General features: G+C 40.4%; 1 protein-coding gene across 1 annotated transcript in view; it reads right to left on the reverse strand.

Moving 5' to 3' along the window:
* The window catches only part of Cep85l (centrosomal protein 85 like), a 116,101-nt gene that overhangs the window by 96,469 nt on the left and 882 nt on the right, over window positions 1-18,750 (reverse strand). The window contains exon 2 of the mRNA XM_059272579.1: window positions 2,779-2,937. Within this exon, the coding sequence (XP_059128562.1) occupies window positions 2,779-2,937 (159 nt within the window). The remainder of the gene's footprint in view (window positions 1-2,778; window positions 2,938-18,750) is intronic.

Raw genomic sequence — 18,750 nt, forward strand, 5'->3', positions numbered from 1 at the left:
CGGCCCTGGTCTCCTCCAATTCTCTTTCAGTTGCTGGCCATGAAGTGAGCAGTTTTGCTCTACCATGCAATCTGCCACTGTGATCCCCATTAGAAGCCTAATAGGCACAGGCCACCTAATCATGGGCAAGAGCCTCTAAAACAGTGAGTTGAAACAAACCTTTACTCTGAACAGTCTGATTTTCTCATCTATTTGTTGTTGAGAAAGACAGACAGAGAGAGAGAGAGAGAGAGAGAGAGAGAGAGAGAGAACATTTAAAAGAAGTCTCAATAATCTAATCTAACTTCCTACCTTAAGAAACTAGCAAAATGAACCAAACCTATGCAGAAAGGAATTAAGAAAAAGCAGAAATCATTGACACTGAAAAGAAAAATAAAGATATGGTTATTTTAAATGATCAATAAAATTGGGAACCTAGAACTGACACTACAAAGGAAAAAAAGCCCCAAATTATGCAGACAGAAATCGAGCAGGGACTATCACCATAAAACCTACAGATATCAAACTGTAGGGATGCTGGAACTACACTACACATACACAATGAGCCACTAGGAACTTTCCTTTTAAAAAATTATCACAGTTCATCTAATTTGAAAAATCTGACTAGCTCTGTAAATATTGAGAAAATTTCTCACTTAACTCAAAAATTATCTGTAGCTTCAGACTGAAGAAAATGATTTAAAAATAAACAACTTTTTCCATGTCTTTCAGAAAACATAAATACCTAACCAATTCATTTTTAAAGGGTAGTATAAAGCCTGATAGCAAAAATAGGAAAAGGGAAAGAAAAGCATTCATACACACACACACACACACACACACACACATGTACACACAACCTTAACAAAGTATAAGCAAACAGAATTCAGCAATACATACTTTTAAAAGCACATGATGATACAGGGCGTTTCCTGGTACTGCAAAGCCAAGTGATGCATGCTCTTTGGTAGCACATCTCTGAAAACTTGACACATCAAGCAGGAAAATCCACCACCAATTAACAAGCTTATGGTGAAATCCACATAAAATATTTGATAAAATCCAATAGCCATTCCTGATTTAAAAATAAAATCTTTTAGTCATAACATGGCTCTTACACCCATGAATACAGCACAAAACTTGCACAAAACTAGAGATGGGAGACGTGCATAGGGAAAGACAAATAGGTAGAAGATTCATAAGGCACTAAAGCTATGCTGTATAATATATTACGGTGAATATACACATTTATAAATCCTTCCAAATTCAGAAGGCATACAATTCTGAGTAAACCTTAATCTGAACTATAGATCTGGTATGTCTTAGCTACTGTTCTCATTGCCCTTACCAAATCCCTGACAAGACACAAGAGAGGAAGGATGCTGCGTTGTGAAGGGTCACTCCATCAGGGCAGGTCTTCTACCTTCATTTCTGCTGCCAGGATAAAATAGCCTGACAGAAAACACTTTGGGGGAGAAAGTGCTCATTTGGCTTATACTGACAGACTACAGTCATGATTGAGGGAAATCACTGTGGCAGGAGCTTGAGACGATTGCTTGTATCATATCTACAGTCTGGAGCAGAGTGAAACAGGGTACCCAAGCTGCCTGATTGCTATGCTGTGCTTACACTCAACTAGCTTTCTTTACTCCTCTACAATTGGAGGCCCACCCTGGGGAATGGTACCACCCATGATGGGCTAGGTCTTCCTAGAGCAGTTAACAATCCAATTAATCCCTCACAAACACACCCACAGAGATAAAGACAATGAGCTCACCTGAGACTCTCTGCGGGAGATTCTAAGCTGTGACAAGCTGACATTTACAACTAACATAAGAGCTGAGAACACATGGTGGCATAAATGGCTCACAGCTGTGGCTGGGGGTATCACAGCTGGGCAGATGAGAAAGCAGAGAAAGAGGGATGCCAGCCCTCATCTGCCTTTCATTTTCCTTTGTTTATTGGGCCCAGGACTCGGTCTGTCTGCCTCAGTTAAACTATACTGAAGATGCCCTTGAAGATCTGCCCCCAAGTGGTGTGTGTTCCCTATGTAATTCAAAAGTCCTCTCAAACCGACAGTGAAGATTAATATCAGCATGTGACTGTGATGCACTCAAATGAGAATGGCCCTCATAGACGTGTATGTCTGAGTACTGGGTCCATACTTGGGAAATGCTGGGAAAGGATTAGAAGGTATGATGGCCCTGTTAGAGGAGGAGAGTCACTGGGAGCAGGCTGGAGGTTTCAAAAGACTCCCACCCTTCCCGGTGTACTCTCTGCCTCCTACTTAAGGCTCAAGATGTGAGCTATGAGCTACTATTCTAGCAGTTTACCACCTCTCCTCCCTCTTCAGAGACACTGTAACCCTCTGAAACTGTAAACCCAAAATACGCTCTTTCTCTTAGAAGTTGCCTTGATCATGGGATCTTATCATAGCAACAGAAAGTAACTAATACAGCAATAAATGGCAACACAGGTTCATCAAATAATAATGAATGCATTACTCTGGTCAAACAGCAATAAAAGGGGAGGGTGTACATGGGTGGAGACATAGGGAATCACTTTCATCTTCAATCAGCTTTACTGCTGCTCTGAAAATACACATAAATAAAAGTAAAAATCTTTTTTGAATGCAGGGGAAAACCAAATATACAGAGAATTTGATATTTTATATGTAGCGACACTGACTACTACCAACAACACAAACACTACCTTATAATCTTTAGAATCACCTCTTGAAAAACCTCAGTTCATACCATTCTCCATCACCTTATCTTACCTTACTCTACATTAGCTTACCTTCCACACTGTCAGAACAGGAAGTGCCAATGCCAGTGTCTCCACTGTCAGAAGTTATACTGTGTCTCCTGATATGGCTATTTCGATGGCTAGATGCAACAGTTGTGGCCTGCCACAATGACTCATTACCAGGTAACCATGCTGATGAATAATCCAAGCCTATACAGGGAAAAAAATACAAAATTAACACACGTGCAATATCTGTGAAAAGGCAAAGGTTTTTTTTTTAACCTTATAAACAAATATACATATATTTCGCCCAAAATAAAAATAACCAACAAGATTCAAATTCACAGGGATGACTACTGAATGGTGACTCTGCACCTTCTGACCACAGAACCGTTTTCTGCTTCTAGTTACTCAACTTTTAAAGATGGACTGCTATCTGATTTAAAATCATAACTGAGACTGGGCATGATGGCACATGCCTTTAATCCCAGTGCTCAAGAGGCCGAGGCAGGCAGACTTTAAGGATCTCTTTGAGTTCGAAGCCAGCTTAATCTACATAGCGAGTTCCAGGACAACCAGGAATTCCTAGTGAGACCCTATGTCCAAAGACTAAAATCTAAAACTAAACCAACCCTACGCTGCCAAGTGTGCCGGTGCACAACTGTAACCCCAGCACTCAGGAAGTGCAGGCAGGCAGGAAGACTGAGACCGCGAGGACAGCTTCAACCACACAATGAGGAAGCCCACCTAGACCACTGACGCAAGGCCTGAAAAACAAAAAAACAACCCAGAAAGCTAAATCTATCTTCAAATGCCAACAGTCTGCCCTAGAATATTTCAATCAGACACCTCAGATTCCACATACAGGCCTTAGCTGTGAGCCGACCTAAGCGGGGTGTCTAGATGAATCCTGTTACATGACCAGAAGATACTGAATGTGCTCATCATGAAAGGTTTCTTTAAAAAGTTTCTACTGTAGCCGGGGTGTCTAGATGAATCCTGTTACATGACCAGAAGATACTGAATGTGCTCATCATGAAAGGTTTCTTTAAAAAGTTTCTACTGTAGCCTAGCCACTTAAAATATAGTGTATCTCTTCACAGAATTTTTGTTTCTTTAATTATCTTTTGCTAAATTGTTCACTAAAACTTCGTTTAAAAGTTTCAAATAGTCAGGAGGTGGTGGCCCACCCTTTTAATCCCAACACTCGGGAGGCAGAGGCAGGTGGATCTCTGTAAATTCAAGGCTAGCCTGGTCTACAGAGTGAATTCAAGGATAGCCTGGTCTACAGAGTGAGTTCCAGGACAGCCAGAGCTGCTACGGAAAGAAACCCTATCTAGAAAAGAAAACAAAACAAAAGTTTTAAATAAAAAATATCACACACCAAAATTAAGCCAACCGAAGTCTGTACATCTCAATGAACATATACACAGTTAGTATAGCCATACAGAAGCTGTGGAATTCACACTGGATTTTACACTCCCGTATATTTTCATGTACTTACCCACTCCCCAAAACAAAAAACTCATGACAGAGTTAGAACAAGAAAACAATTAGCTTTTGCTAAAATTTAACAGCCAGTAAAATAGTCTCAAAAATTCAACTGATTCATAATAAATGACTCAGTCTGTTCATTCTTCTATTTAGAAGAAAGGCTTGCTCATCCTAGAGTACATAATAGCAAGCCAAGATGTTTACAATATAGTAATTCTTAAAAGCCTTACTAAGGGGATCTTTTTTTAAGGATTAGAAAGATACACAAGCCGGGCAGTGGTGGCACACGCCTTTAATCCCAGCACTCGGGAGGCAGAGCCAGGCGGATCTCTGTGAGTTTGAGGCCAGCCTGGGCTACCAAGTGAGTTCCAGGAGAGGCGCAAAGCTACACAGAGAAACCCTGTCTCAAAAAACAAAAAACAAAAAAAGAAAGATACACAAGTCTTTCTTTCAGATTTCTTTTCCACAGTAAAACAATCTCAGTTTAACTACATGGTAGATAAACCTTGAACGATGTCAATTACAAGTGATGGTTAATTTTGTATGTGAACTTGACTATGTCACTGGACCATAGGGTGCTTATATATTTGGACAAACATTTCTTAAAAGAAACATTATTACACATATTAATTTAGAGAAAGACTCTGTGTGTGTGTGTGTGTGTGTGTGTGTGTGTGTGTGTGTGTGTGTGTGTGTAGATCAGAGGACAATTTGCAGGGGTTGTTTTCTCCTTCTCCCATGTGGGTCCTGAGGAATCACACTAAAGTCTCCAGGCTTAGCTGCAAGTGCCTCTACCAGCTGAGCCAGTCACTGGCCCTGGACCAACCTTTCTGTAAGGGTATTTTGGTTTGAGGTAGCAAACGCATTGGTAGATATGGTGAATGACTCTGCTGTCCTCAATGCGGGCAGACTATATCCAAGCAGCTGAAGATCTGAATAGACAAAAAGCTTAGAGATTTTTTTTTTTTAAATGCCTGGTGACCTCTGAACTAAAACATTGGCTTTTCCTGTGTTTGGACTTGAAATGGAGCATAGGTTTCCTGGGTGTTGAGCTTACTGGCCAAGACTAGAACAATACCCTCAGCAACTTGCCACTTCACCAGATCTGGGGTCTTTGTCGGTGTGCATCTAAGAGAGTTCTTAGAATCATAACCTACTGGATCTGTTTCTTTGGAAAGCACTAATACAGTTTTGGGAGAACTAGAAAAACTATGAAAATAATGACCAGAGTCTACAGTTTCCCTCACTGTACTTCAATGGTTATATCCTTATAAGCCCATCATAAATTTAAAATATCACAAGTGATGAATGAATTTCAATACTCCTACCAAACATCCATGCTCAGTGACACCATATACTGTAGAGTATCACTATGTGTCCTTGTGAAAAGACAGCTACAAGTAACCTGTCACTAGAACAGGGAAAGATCAACTTTGAAGGCAGTCTCTACTACACATGCACCATTCTTGCGTGAGGGTCAGCCATCACACATTAGGGACTTTATATGCAGAAGGGCCTCTCCTGAATTAGCTGTTCAGAGAAATGGCTTCAGAACTTCCTTCAGCAGCCTGCAACCTTAGAAGCTGTACTTCTCTTGTTCAAACACAAAAACAGGCCACTATGAAGTGGATGAAGTCATCAACTGCTATGTAAAATCATTATAAATGATGATGGTTTGGGTATACTCACACACATACACATTATAAAAGATATAAATAAACTTCAACACCCCCCAAAAAAAAATTTTTAATGGATAAAAGAGAAATCTAAGAAATGCACAGATAGATGAAAAATTATTGTAAAAAAAAAATCCAAGTTCGCTGTCAAATAATTAAATGTGAAATCCAAAAGGTAACCTAGCCGAGATATTGGAACAAAGAACAAAATACTCCCATAAACTCCTAAAGACAGTTTTAATGTGTGCATTACAAAAAAAGGAAAAAAGAAAAGAAGAAAAGCCAGGCGGTGGTGGTGCATACTTTAATTCCAACTCTCAGGAGGCAGAGGCAAGAGGATCTCTGTGAGTTCAAGGCCAACCTGACCTACAGAACAAGTTCCAGGACAGTCAGTGCAACACAGTGATATCTGTCTTAAAGAAAAGAAAAAAGGACAAAAAACTTGAAATGGGCATAGTATAATCCTAGCAGTCTGAGGCAGGAGGATCGGAAGACGAATTAGCCTGGAGAACATAAGGAAACTGTATCCAAAAAAAACAAAAAAAAAAAAACAAAAAACCCACAACCACTTTAAAAGAGCAAACAGAAATGTGTAAATCTAAACTCTGGAAAAGTAGACCTCTAGACAGAAGACAGTTCCTTAAAAACTGTTTCCTATTAAAGAAAGGGCAAAAGGAACAGAACTTTGACTATTAAAATAATGTCCATGTAGGGGACCAGATGGCTTAGCAAGGAAAGGTGCTTGCCGGCGTACCTGACCCCCTGAGTTTGGTCCCCCAGACCCCGGAACCCACATGGTGGAAGAACATCTGACTTCCACGCTTGCACTGGTTTGGGTATACTCACACACATACACACGCACACACAATAAATAGGGAATTAAATGTAAAAGACAATAGTGTTACTAAGGATCTAAAATGCTTACTTTGTCAATTTAAAAGTTTGGATTTGACACGAAGGGAATTCATAACCTCAGGCTTCAACCTGTCTAGGGAGTCTCTGAACTCGCAACCCACTTCAAAGCACAGCCACCAATCTCTGTACCTAGTCCCCTAGGCAGGAACACTGGCTGGGCAGAGCCCACTGGTCCCAGTCCTTACTTCAGTCTGACTGGAGACTCAAATGAAGAAAACATAAGGGGACTGGAAAGAACCTCATGCAAACAGACTGCTGGGGACTGCTCTGACTTCCATGCTTTTATTTTATATTTTGACTTACCACAGTTTAACTTAGATTTTTAGACAAATGTCCTATTTCTTAAAAATGCTTACCGCTAATAAAACTAATAGCTTGGCCATTTAAATGCTACTTAACTAAAGTCTTAGGCATTCTCTCCTGGAAAGGGAATAAAGTATTGGCCTCTTCCAAAATAAATGGATTATATCCTAACATAAACTACTGAAAGTCAAGTGTTTGGAAATACAAAATTAGGGGTTGGGGATTTAGCTCAGTGGTAGAGCGCTTGCCTAGCAAGCACCAGGCCCTGGGTTCGGTCCTCAGCTGGGGGAAAAAAAAAAAGGGAAATACAAAATTGGTGAGATGCTGGTTTCCAGACATGGCATCATCACTGCATTCCTGAACTCACAGTTACCTGCATAAGACTGATCGATAATTCTAGCATATGCCAGGGAGGGGGATCATGAGGTTCCGCCCCAGCTGAGAGATGAGAAGACACTGTTCTCGGGGATGTGCTCATTGCTAGGCTGCCCATGTGCAGGAAGTAGCACTAATAGGACGTCCTGGGTTATGAACAAAAGGAAGATGACATGAAGGTGAGAGAGGCACATGTTAGGGGAGTACTGGGGGGTAAGTGGGAGGGAGAACTGGAGGGGATATAATCAAGACACATTTTATATATTATTAAATTGTTAAAAATACAAAATTCTACATGAATACACACAAAATAACCTGAAACAAAAATGAAAAAATTAGGGACTGAGGAGACGGCTCAGCCAGTACAGTACTTGCTCCATAGCCTGTGGGCCTGAATTCGGTCCCTAGCACCCACACAGAGCCAGATGTAACCCACACCTGTGAGCCCAGCGGTGGGGGGACAGAGACCAGAGGGTGGCTGGGGCATTCTGACTCCTCTGTCACCAAGACGGAAGCACTGCTTTAAGGATATAAAAATCTCATGACCCCACCCACTGGACTATAAGACCTTATGTTTAATTTTTTTCAATACTAATTTCACCTCCTGGGAATGCCTGGGGACAGGACAAAAAAATAATATTGCTCACCCTGGCTATACAGGAAACTGGGCATCAGAAGATGTTTTATTTTCGGAGGCTTGTGTGAAGCACAAACGTGTTAGCACCAAGTCTTCATAAAGCATGAGCACACACCTATAAGTGCACTTGGGATAACAATGCATTTCCTCCTCAACTGAAGACAACAGTAAGCCACCGAAAAGAGGCACAGCACATGGCAGAGCACATACACACGTTTACATTAAGAGCTGGCTTGCAGCGCAAATCATAAATATTAATTAGTTGGGGGGGGGGGGGCGCCATGCCTCACTAGCCCAGGCCTGCCTGGGACTCTATGCAGCTGAGAATGGCCTGGAGCTCTTTGAATTCTCAATCCTCCTGCTTCCACCTCCACCACACTATTTTTCAAAATGTAAGTTGCTAGTCACTAATGGGTCCTCAAATCAATGTAGACACCAATATTTTTAAACAAAATAGAACAAAGTGGAAAATATCAAAGTGCACTGATCATTATACCACAAAGCATAAATATCTTACATTTTAACAACTCTGAATTGTTTCCCAAAAAAAAGTACTTTGTCACAAAGTTCAAGCAATAGCCTTCAACTCCCTTAACTCCTCTGTTGCTGTGACAGAAATCAAGGTATGGCACAGATCGAAGAATAAGACCCCGAAATACCCTCTGCAGCCAACCAACCTGACTCAAACGCTTCACAGCATTTCTGAATCCACCTCCAGCGCTGTCACAGACCACACTTGGCAGCTGGAGAGCTGTAATCAGTCCCGGGAAGATCTGCTCCTAAGAGACTAACTGCCAAACCAACCACCAGCCATCTATCAAACTCAGCTTCAGAATCAGGGGTGTGTGTGCCATGCTCCTGCTGACACAATCTATGGGTTCCTGCTGGTACAGCAAGAAAACTCCAACTCACATTTGGGAATTCTTCACCAACTGGACAACATCCCACTCGAACACTCTGCAGCTCCAACTTCCCTCACCATCTAGCTCCCCACCAAACCAGAACAGCTAGGCACGCTCACCTCTACTCCGCACAGACGAGTCTACTCTGTAACAGCTAGGCATGCTCACCTCTTCTCCGCACAGACGAGTCTGCTCTGTAACAGCTAGGCACGCTCACCTCTTCTCCGCACAGACGAGTCTACTCTAACTCCAACCGCCTCCCTCTTCTACCTTTTCAAGGACTTACTTGCTCTTTCTTCCTGGTTCTTCCACAAGCATTAAATGACTACTGCTTTGTTCATGTCCAAACTGCAGTTTAAATTCTATCACAGCATTTACTGAAGTGTATTAACTCACACATATGACTGCCTTCTACTTCACCACACTGGAAAGTGAGGAACAAACTTTTTATCTAAGTGTCCCCAACTAGCCCGGGAGCTGTGCGCTCAGGCAGAGTGTCAACAAATGAAGTCATTGTGAGCACTGGATATCCAATAAATGTTCACAGAATAAAATTAGAATTTTGGAAGCCTTACAATTAGACCTACAAAAATATCCTTCCCTTTAGAAGCAGCATTAAAACAAGAACTCTCTTAGGAAGTTCTGTTTATTTTAAAATCCAAGATATTTTCAACTATCCCTTGACCCAGTACTCATTTACATATCTATTTAAAAACCAGTAAATATTTGTCAAAGTAGCTTTTAAAAAGTACTGTAAAATAGTTAAAGAAGTGATGGTCAAAATTCTTAAGGATTATGAGAAAGTAGTCTCAAATATGTCAAAAGACACAAAAAGTCTCTCACACACACAAAAGCACTAAACCATATAGAAAAACATTCTTAATATAGGGGAGGGAAAGGAAGTTTTCCTTAAGGGTGTGGATACTGGCAGGTCAACCCTGCCCCACACTGGAGAGCCCCACACCCAAACAGCAATACAAATGGGACTCAGTGAACTACTTTTAAAAAGGAAAAAAGAGGACCAAAGTTGGGAGGGGGGAGAGTGTGTGTGTGTGTGTGTGTGTTTGTGTGTGTGTGTGTGTGTGTGTGTAGATAGGAGAGTCAGGCACTGGATCTGGGAGGAGTTAAGGAAACAAGGGGTGAATGTGATCAAAATATATTATATGCACATAGGAGATGGTCAAAGAATTAATGCAAAGTATATTTTTAAAATATTTATGAGGGCTTAAGAGTTAAAAACACTTGCTGTTCTTGCAGAAGGCCCAAGTTCATTTCCCAGCACCCATACCAGATGCTCATAGTCTCCTCTAACTCCAGAGAACCCCATACCTCTGGCCTCCTCAGCAACGTGCACTCACATGCATGTACCTGTATATACACACACAGCAAAAATAAGTATCTTTAAAACTGTCAACAAAAAAATCAGGGAAAGAGGGGAGGATCATTAAGAGGCTGTGTGCCTCCAATCACAAAGAGATCGAAAGATCAGTGCAGAGACGAACTGTGACTGGGGGTCAAATTCTAGGTCAGAGAAAAGAACTATGAGAAAAACAAGATCAGTTCCAGAATGGGAATCAAAGTAGTCCTTGAAAATGGCTCTTCACTCAGTTGAGATAAAGTGAGCAGCATCCAATTAGTAAGTGGTCTGTTCATATAAACACATTAGCTAGTCAGAAAGTGACTACATTAAAATCTAGTTATCTGGAAGCTAACTGGCTTTCTTACATGTAAAGATTTAGGTCAATGTTTAAGTAATCAGTAACTAGTAGATGTGGCTTTCTAAATATGAAAGGGAAAGAGAACAGAGAGGCTAATGCTGATCAAAGGTACAAAGTTTCAATTAAACTGGAAGAGCTAACCTTGGTGAATTTTTGTTCTTCATTGTGATGAGTTAATAATAATGTATTGTATACATCAAAATATGCTAAACATATTTTGACAGTATCATTACAAAAAAGTGAAGAATGTTAATTAGCATGATTAAATCTTTCTACAGAATGTTATTAGGTCAAAATGTGTTGATAAATTTATGTATTTTTCCCAATTAAAACTAAAACTTAAAAGCCAAGAATGGTGGGTGACACATGCCTGTAATCTTCACTTAGAAGATGGAGGTAAGATGATTAGGACTTGAAGGCCAGCCTCAGCTACATCATGAGTTCGAGACCAGAGTGAGCTCTATGAAAACTCTGTCTCATAAAAACAAAAATAATTTATTGTTTAACTGATTTAATAAAGTTTACATTAATGTCTTAGGGTTTTTATTGCCATGACCACAACAACTCTTATAAAGGAAATCATTCAATTGGGACTGGCTAACAGTTTCAGAGGTTTGGTCCATTATCAACACAGTGAGAAGCATGGAGGTATCAGGCAGACATGGTGCTGGAGAAGGAGAATCCTGAGTTCTACATCTGCATTCACACTGGGCCTGGCTTGAGCATCTGAAACCTCAAAGTCCACCCTCAGTGACAGACTTCTTCCAACAAGGCCACACCTACTCCAAGGCCACACCTCCAGTAATGCCACTCCCTATGAGCCTAAGGGGACCATTTTCATTCAAAGACCCACAATTAATAAAATGTAAATATGAAAAAGCTGAAAGTTCCATTTTACTAAGTACTGCAAATAATTTTTAAAACATGACCACAAAAGGTACTACAAGCAGATGCTTTGAATATGATTATGAATTTCCTTTTCTTTTTTTTTATTTTTTGGTTGGTTGGTTTGTTTGTTTGTTTGTATCAAGACAAGGTTTCTCTGTGTAGCTTTGCGCCTTTCCTGGATCTCGCTCTGTAAACCAGGCTGGCCTCGAACTTACAAAGATCTGCCTGCCTCTGCCTCCTGAGTGCTGGGATTAAAGGCATGTGCCATCACTGCCCAGATCCTTTTCTATTTTTTTTAAGACTTATTTATTATGTATACAGTATTCTGCCTACAAGCCAGAAGATTACACCAGATATCATTACAGATGGTTGAGAGCCACCATGTGGTTGCTGGGAATTGAACTCAGGACCTCTGGAAGAACAGTCAGTACCCTTAACCTCTGAGCCATCTCTCCAGCCCCTAAATTTCCTTATTTTCAATTCCACTATTAATGCCTTAAAGTTGGTCTAGGCTGTTGTTAAAATAGCTCTATTTAAAAATAATCAGATAAGCCAGGTGGTGGTGGCCCATGCCTTTAACCCCAGCACTCAGGAGGCAGATGTAGCTTTGACTAACTTCTTTGACCACACTACCTGCTGTTGACAGCAGCGTATGGACAGGAAGACCACTACCTTCTGGTTATATGAAAACACAGATTCCAAAAGGTATTTTGGCTGCTATGCAGAATCAGAACCATGTACATTTCTTACAGCCTCTGGTTCTGTCAGGAACTAAAAAACTGAGGTACACTGGCAATCCCTGAGAGGCTGTTAATGAAACCACCCCATGTGTACAGGAGCACAGCAGTGGTGTTCCATGGGCTTCGCTTGTCTTAGACTATTTCACAGCATCACCTCATACAGAAAGCATTCTTTATGACAGCAAATCATGTCTGTCCACAAAAGAAGATAAACACTAAATCAAAATCAATTTTCCAAGCCGGGCGGTGGTGGCGCACGCCTTTTATCCCAGCACTCGGGAGGCAGAGCCAGGCGGATCTCTGTGAGTTTGAGGCCAGCCTGGGGTACCAAGTGAGTCCCAGGAAAGGCGAAAAGCTACACAGAGAAACCCTGTCTCAAAAAAAACCAAAAAAAAAAAAAAAAATCAATTTTCCTAAGCAACAAAACTGTTCAAGCAGGAAGTGCTGTGAAGGCTCCCTGTATTATATGTAGGCAAGTTTTTCCTCAATAACTCTTAATTTCCTAATTCTTAATAACGTAAATACCATAGATAATAAATCTAAATGCAGAAGTAAATCAAAACTTAAATTCTAGAAAACCTAAATATCTACACTTTTTCCGTTCCCTAAACTTAAGCATTTACTTTCCAGGGAAGCTTTCTTTAAAGTTCCTCCTCAACTAAGAAGAGAAGTTCTGCAGCGACAGGACCATCAGAAAAGCTTCAGAACCAGTGCCACACTGCCACAGGTGTGACTCTTAAGGCGGACAGGCCCCTGATCTTTTCTGTCACAAACAATGCATCTAACTGGTAGAAACTTTAAACAGGACACATAGTCCACTTCTAAAGATAACTAAAAGCTGCAGTTCATTTGAGATCCCAAAGCTTTTAATATTAAAAAAAAACAAAACAGCTAAGTAGTATTATCAACAAATTTTTCACTTGATACCTACCATGTAAATAAATGCATAGGAAGAAGTTTCTGAGTTCTTTCTCTTTAGAGTATCTTAAAATCCTATCAACTATCTGAAATATAAGTTAGCACTACCTAGTAAATTTATAATGAATCCCTGGGAAAAAAGCAAAAGAGAGTATAAGTCCAGAGGACAGTTAATAAAAGTGTGAGATAAAAGTACACATCAAAGTCGGTGTGATGGTGCCCACTTTTAAACCCTGCTTTTGGCAGGCAGGCAGATCTCTGAGCTTACAGAGTAAGTTCCATGCCAGCAAAGGCTACATAGAAAAAATCTTAATCAAATAAAAAAAGAAAGAAGGAGGGAGGGAAGGAGGGAGGGAGGGAGGGAGGGAGAGAAGGAGGGAGGGAGGGAACAAGGATCTCCTATTCTGATGGGAGGGAACACTGTTAACACCAGGCAGATGGTCTGAGAAACAGCAGTCAATCAAGGCATCTATCCCAAGAAACTCTTTTGTCCTAGGAAAATCCAGGACACTTCTCTACTTTAAAAACTGGAGGTCACAGGCAAGCCCAGGGAGGGGGTGGCTTTACCTTAAGTACTCCAACATTTTTTGAACACTTATGTATCAGTCTTATGCAATGAAATGCGCTATCTAATTTTTGCCAGTTTAGTATTTTTAAATCCCTCACTAACAGTGGCTAGTAGCATTCAACCACTTCCTTCTGACCTATCGATATGACCTCTTAGATGTATGAGACTTTGATGATCAAACACCACATTCTCCTGGTTTTGCTCCTATACTTCCCTGGCTGCTCCTTAATCTCTTTGAACACTCATCTTTCCCTGCTCAGTCAGAAACACTGGTGTCCCAGAGTTCAGTCCTCTGCTGGCACCTCTGTATTCCCCGCTAACTTTCTATGATCTCTCCATGGGACTTATCCAGCTCCCACACCTATACCATTCATACACAGGAAACCATACCTCTCCAGATCCAATAACCTCCACAGTGGCCTATATCTGTATGCCAACTTTCCACTCAACATCTCACCTAAACTCTAAAATGGTCCTCAGACTTTACACTTGACCTTCCCGGTACTCCTCCCCACCTCCAAGAGCTGCCGTTGCAGAAACAGGGGACCACAAGCCATTATAATTATTACTGAAACTCAATTAAGAAGTCACCTTTGATTCTTGTCCCTTGCTTGCCACCTCCAAACTATCAACAAATCCTATCAACTTTATTTCTCACAAATATTCTAAGTTCTCTCAACACCCCATCTAACTGCCCTAATCCCAATCCTTATCTCTTACCTGATAACAGTAATGGTATAAACACTGGCTTTCTATTGCTGTTCTTGCTTCCACCTCTTCACAATGTCTTCCCCTACACAATCACCATGTGATTCAGAAACAACAATAGTGGCTGTCCATCATGTGTCCCCAGTACACATAACAATGTCTACTTGAGCGCTGAATAAAAGAATGAACAGCCCTTTGCCCTTACTCAGGTGACTTCCTTTCACATAAAATCCAGCCCAGTGTGGCGGTGCACACCATTGATCCCTGGGGAAGGGAGGAAGGTGGCTCTGTGTTTGAGGCCAGCCTGGTCTACACAGCAAGTAGGCCAGCCAAGGATACATAATGAGACGTCTCAAAAAAAAAACAGAAAAATGAAATAAACAAAACCCCGCTCCTGAAAAAGCCTTCCATTACTATCAGACCCTTCCCACGGCACATCCGGGCTCACCAAGCTCAGGACTGCTTGCGTTCTGACAATCCTGAAAGCACCCAAGGCCCACCCTGGAGCCCACACACCTCTCTTCACGTGAAGCACCTTCAGGGCTCCGCACAGCCTCCATGGAGAGGCCTTCCCTGACCAGGCTGCCCAAAGTCAGTCTGCCCTCACTTCGGCTGGTTCCCTTCCTAGACAGCAACACAAGCTGAACGAGCTTCCTATGTATTACTTACTGCCCATCTCCTCCCCAGGAGAATGACGCTCCCTTATAGCAAGGACCTTCGCCTTCTGGCTCAGTGGTATAGGACCATGTCTAATACAAAGCCTTGGCATATTTAATAACAAAAACATGTACTTAGGTGGAAAGCACCATACTAGACAGCAACAATGCACTATGTCAATTAAATAAAATATAAGTATAAAAAGCAACTTGGTGTTATTATTATACCAATTGTTCCCTGTTCTTTGTTTTGTTTGTAGGGGATGGTTGAGTTTGGATTTCTTTGTTTTGGTTTGGTTTTGGGTTTCTTGAGACAGGGTCTCACTACGTAGTCCTGGCTGGCCTGGAACTCACTATGTAGTCCTGGCTGGCCTGGAACTCACTATGTAGTCCTGGCTGGCCTGGAACTCACTATGTAGTCCTAGCTGGCCTTGAACTGGCTGCAATCCTACAGCCTCTACCCTTCTAGTGTTGAGATTACAATCAGGCAGCACCATGTCCAGTATTTCTATTCTTAATTAGTGACCTTCCGCAATAAGCTGCTCTCCTCTGAATATTTTTAAAGATTAAAGCATACAATATGAAAACCTTAAAGCAGTAATAATAGTTAATGTATTGGGGCTCACACGTTACCTGGGTGATCACATTCTTCTTCATTAATCCCAATTTGTGGGAACTAATTAAGCTATAATTCAATAAAACAGTATCTAAGAGACTGCAAGTCTTCATTATCTTCTCAGGGCACATATTTCTTATAGACAGAAAAACTGTAACTAATATCTTTCTGTTCATAACATACATAAAAATTTACAATAATAGGTGTCATCAGCTCAACTCACCATTTATTTCCTGGCCTCAGATTAACATACCAGTTTCAGTCAAGCCAAGAAGATCAAATTCCAATCACTAATCAAAGTCACTTCACAAAAGTCATCACTCAAGTTGGGATTCCCCCCTCACCCCAATGACTACTATGAAAGACCATGTCCAGTCGGGTTTAGCTGACAGAGCTGTTACCTTGCATTGTTACCAGAGTGTTCTTAGGTCCATCTAACTCAGAATCATAGCAGAGAACATCATTTGTTGCAATCTTACTATCTATGACCACTATCATTATGACGTCACTAAGCAGCTTATAAGCGATGTATGACTCTGCAGATGCAAATTTAAAGCTCACAGCAATGAACAAGTGACATTGTGCCAGTGTTAACTGTACCATTTTTAGCATGTTTTAAAAGTATAATATTCTACCCCAAAATATTTTAAGGACTGGATATATTATGTTTTAAAATATGACTTACAAAACTAGAAATGGTGACTCATATCTGTGATCTCAGAACTTGAAAGGCTGAAACAGGAGGATTGCTGTAAGCTTGAGGCCAACCTGGGCTACATGTTTAGACCCTGTCTCAAACAAAATAAAACTCTGTGTGTGTGTGTGTGTGTGTGTGTGTGTGTGTGTGTGTGTGTGTGTGACCTATTTTAAAGAACATACCGACTGTAACTGGAAGTACTCAACATATCACTGTATAATTCTAGATTCCAAAAGCCCAAGGGAAGTATACCCACTTTTCAACCAACTCTGATGATAGTATACATTCTGAAAAAGAGTGATTTCAAACACACTCAAGTGCTCAAAAGACACACCGCTTATCCCATTTTAAAGTAGCCTTCTAGCTATGTTTGAGTGTAGGGGGAAGACTTTATGTGATCTTGCATGAAAATGTAAGAAAATTTTCATTTTAGTTTTTTTAGAACATGGTTAGCCATAAACCTGGGAAACTGAATAAGGACAAAACACAATGGAATCCTAAAGGAAAAACAAATGCTTAGTGTTTTCTAAAGTATGCATGCTGTTCCCACTTGTCACTTCATTAAATGAAGCAGCAGCAGCTTCCTGTCTGCGCAGAAAGCTGACATCTTATTACCTTTGCCTTCCCTTTAGTCCAATTACCTATTTGTATAATCCAGTCTCAGAACACCCAGAATTAACTTCGTGCATACGAAGATAGAATCTTTTTAATATCAGAAAATTATTGACTGTCTCAGAACCAAACAGACAGCTAATAAACTCCATCGGAAGACTGGGTTGACAGACATCACAAGCCTGTGATCCCCAGCACTTTAGAATTGTTGGCAGACCAGTAACTCAAGGCCAGTCTTGGCTTCATTGCAATTTCGTATTTAAGGCCAGTCTGGGCTACATAAGATCCTCTCTCAGGAAAAAAAAAAAAAAAAAAAAAAAAGGAAGAAAAAAAGAAAAAGAAAAACTTAAATTTTGTTTGTTATCTTCATATAGACCCTAAAATTGCTCAAATTAGCCCAAGGATGTATTCGTTATCCAGTATTTCCAAGACACAAATTTTCTTTCACAGCCCATACGTTATCTTGACTTTCACTGGAATCATTTGCTAAAGATACCACAGGTTTATCTAAAGAACAACTTTTTAAAAATAATTTTAAATAATTAAATATTTATATTGGCTCAAGGAGAAAATAATTACATCACCATTACTATAAAAATAATCCATTCTCAGTGCCTATCTGAAAAATATTCATATTTCACTGGAAAGAAATGATGCAAATTAACGTTTATTGCTGCCAATGCTAAGGTAGAACTTTGTTTTAGAAGTCTATATACTATCCAAATCCCTTAAATCTGAGTAATATTTTAAAGTATTTTCTTTCTCTGTGTTCTACAAATAGCAAATGTCTAAAAACTGCAGTGTAACATCAAAGTCTCTCAATTACTTAACTTCTAATTCTTCGATGCATTCTTAGTAGAAAACAATGGAAGTGGATACAATACGTCTGTGATATACTTCCAACACAGGCCATTACCACCAATAGGATTTTAGAGGTTAGGTTACAGAGACATCACAGATGGCTTTTGACACATAGGAATAAATGGAAGCCACTCTTTCTGGCCCCCAGGGATAATGAGTATCTTCTCCATCACTAAAGCCACTTAGATACTAGGAGCTGCGACAACTGGGTAAGCATCAGAAACCCCTAAACTGTACTCTCCTCTTGAAGACAAACAGTAAATATTTTAACATTTTAGAAAGTAATTCCCTGCATGTATTTTTACTAAATTCACAGGTAGTCTAATCTCCATTACTTCTAAAACTATTATGGATCTAAAGTGTGAGAGAATAATTTCAAACCTAATGTGTATGTATGTATGTATGTATGTATGTATGTATGTATGTACGTATGTATAGCACATGCCTGAACCAGTGGTTCTCAACCTGTGGGCCGTGACCCCTTGGGGGGGTCATGTATCAGACAGATATCCTGCATATCAAATATTCCCATTATAATTCATGACAGTAGCAAAATTACAGCTATGAAGTAGCAACGAAAATAATTTTATGGTTGGAGGTGACCACAACATGAGGAACTTTATTAAAGGTCACAGCATTAGCGAGGATGAGAACCACTTGATGGTTTAGAATCTAAACTATCACAGAATTGCATTGTTTGAAACTTCAATAGCCATATGCCTGCCTGGTAGCTTCTAAA

Source organism: Peromyscus eremicus, chromosome 8b (genome assembly GCF_949786415.1).
Source record: "Peromyscus eremicus chromosome 8b, PerEre_H2_v1, whole genome shotgun sequence".
NCBI lineage: Eukaryota > Metazoa > Chordata > Mammalia > Rodentia > Cricetidae > Peromyscus > Peromyscus eremicus.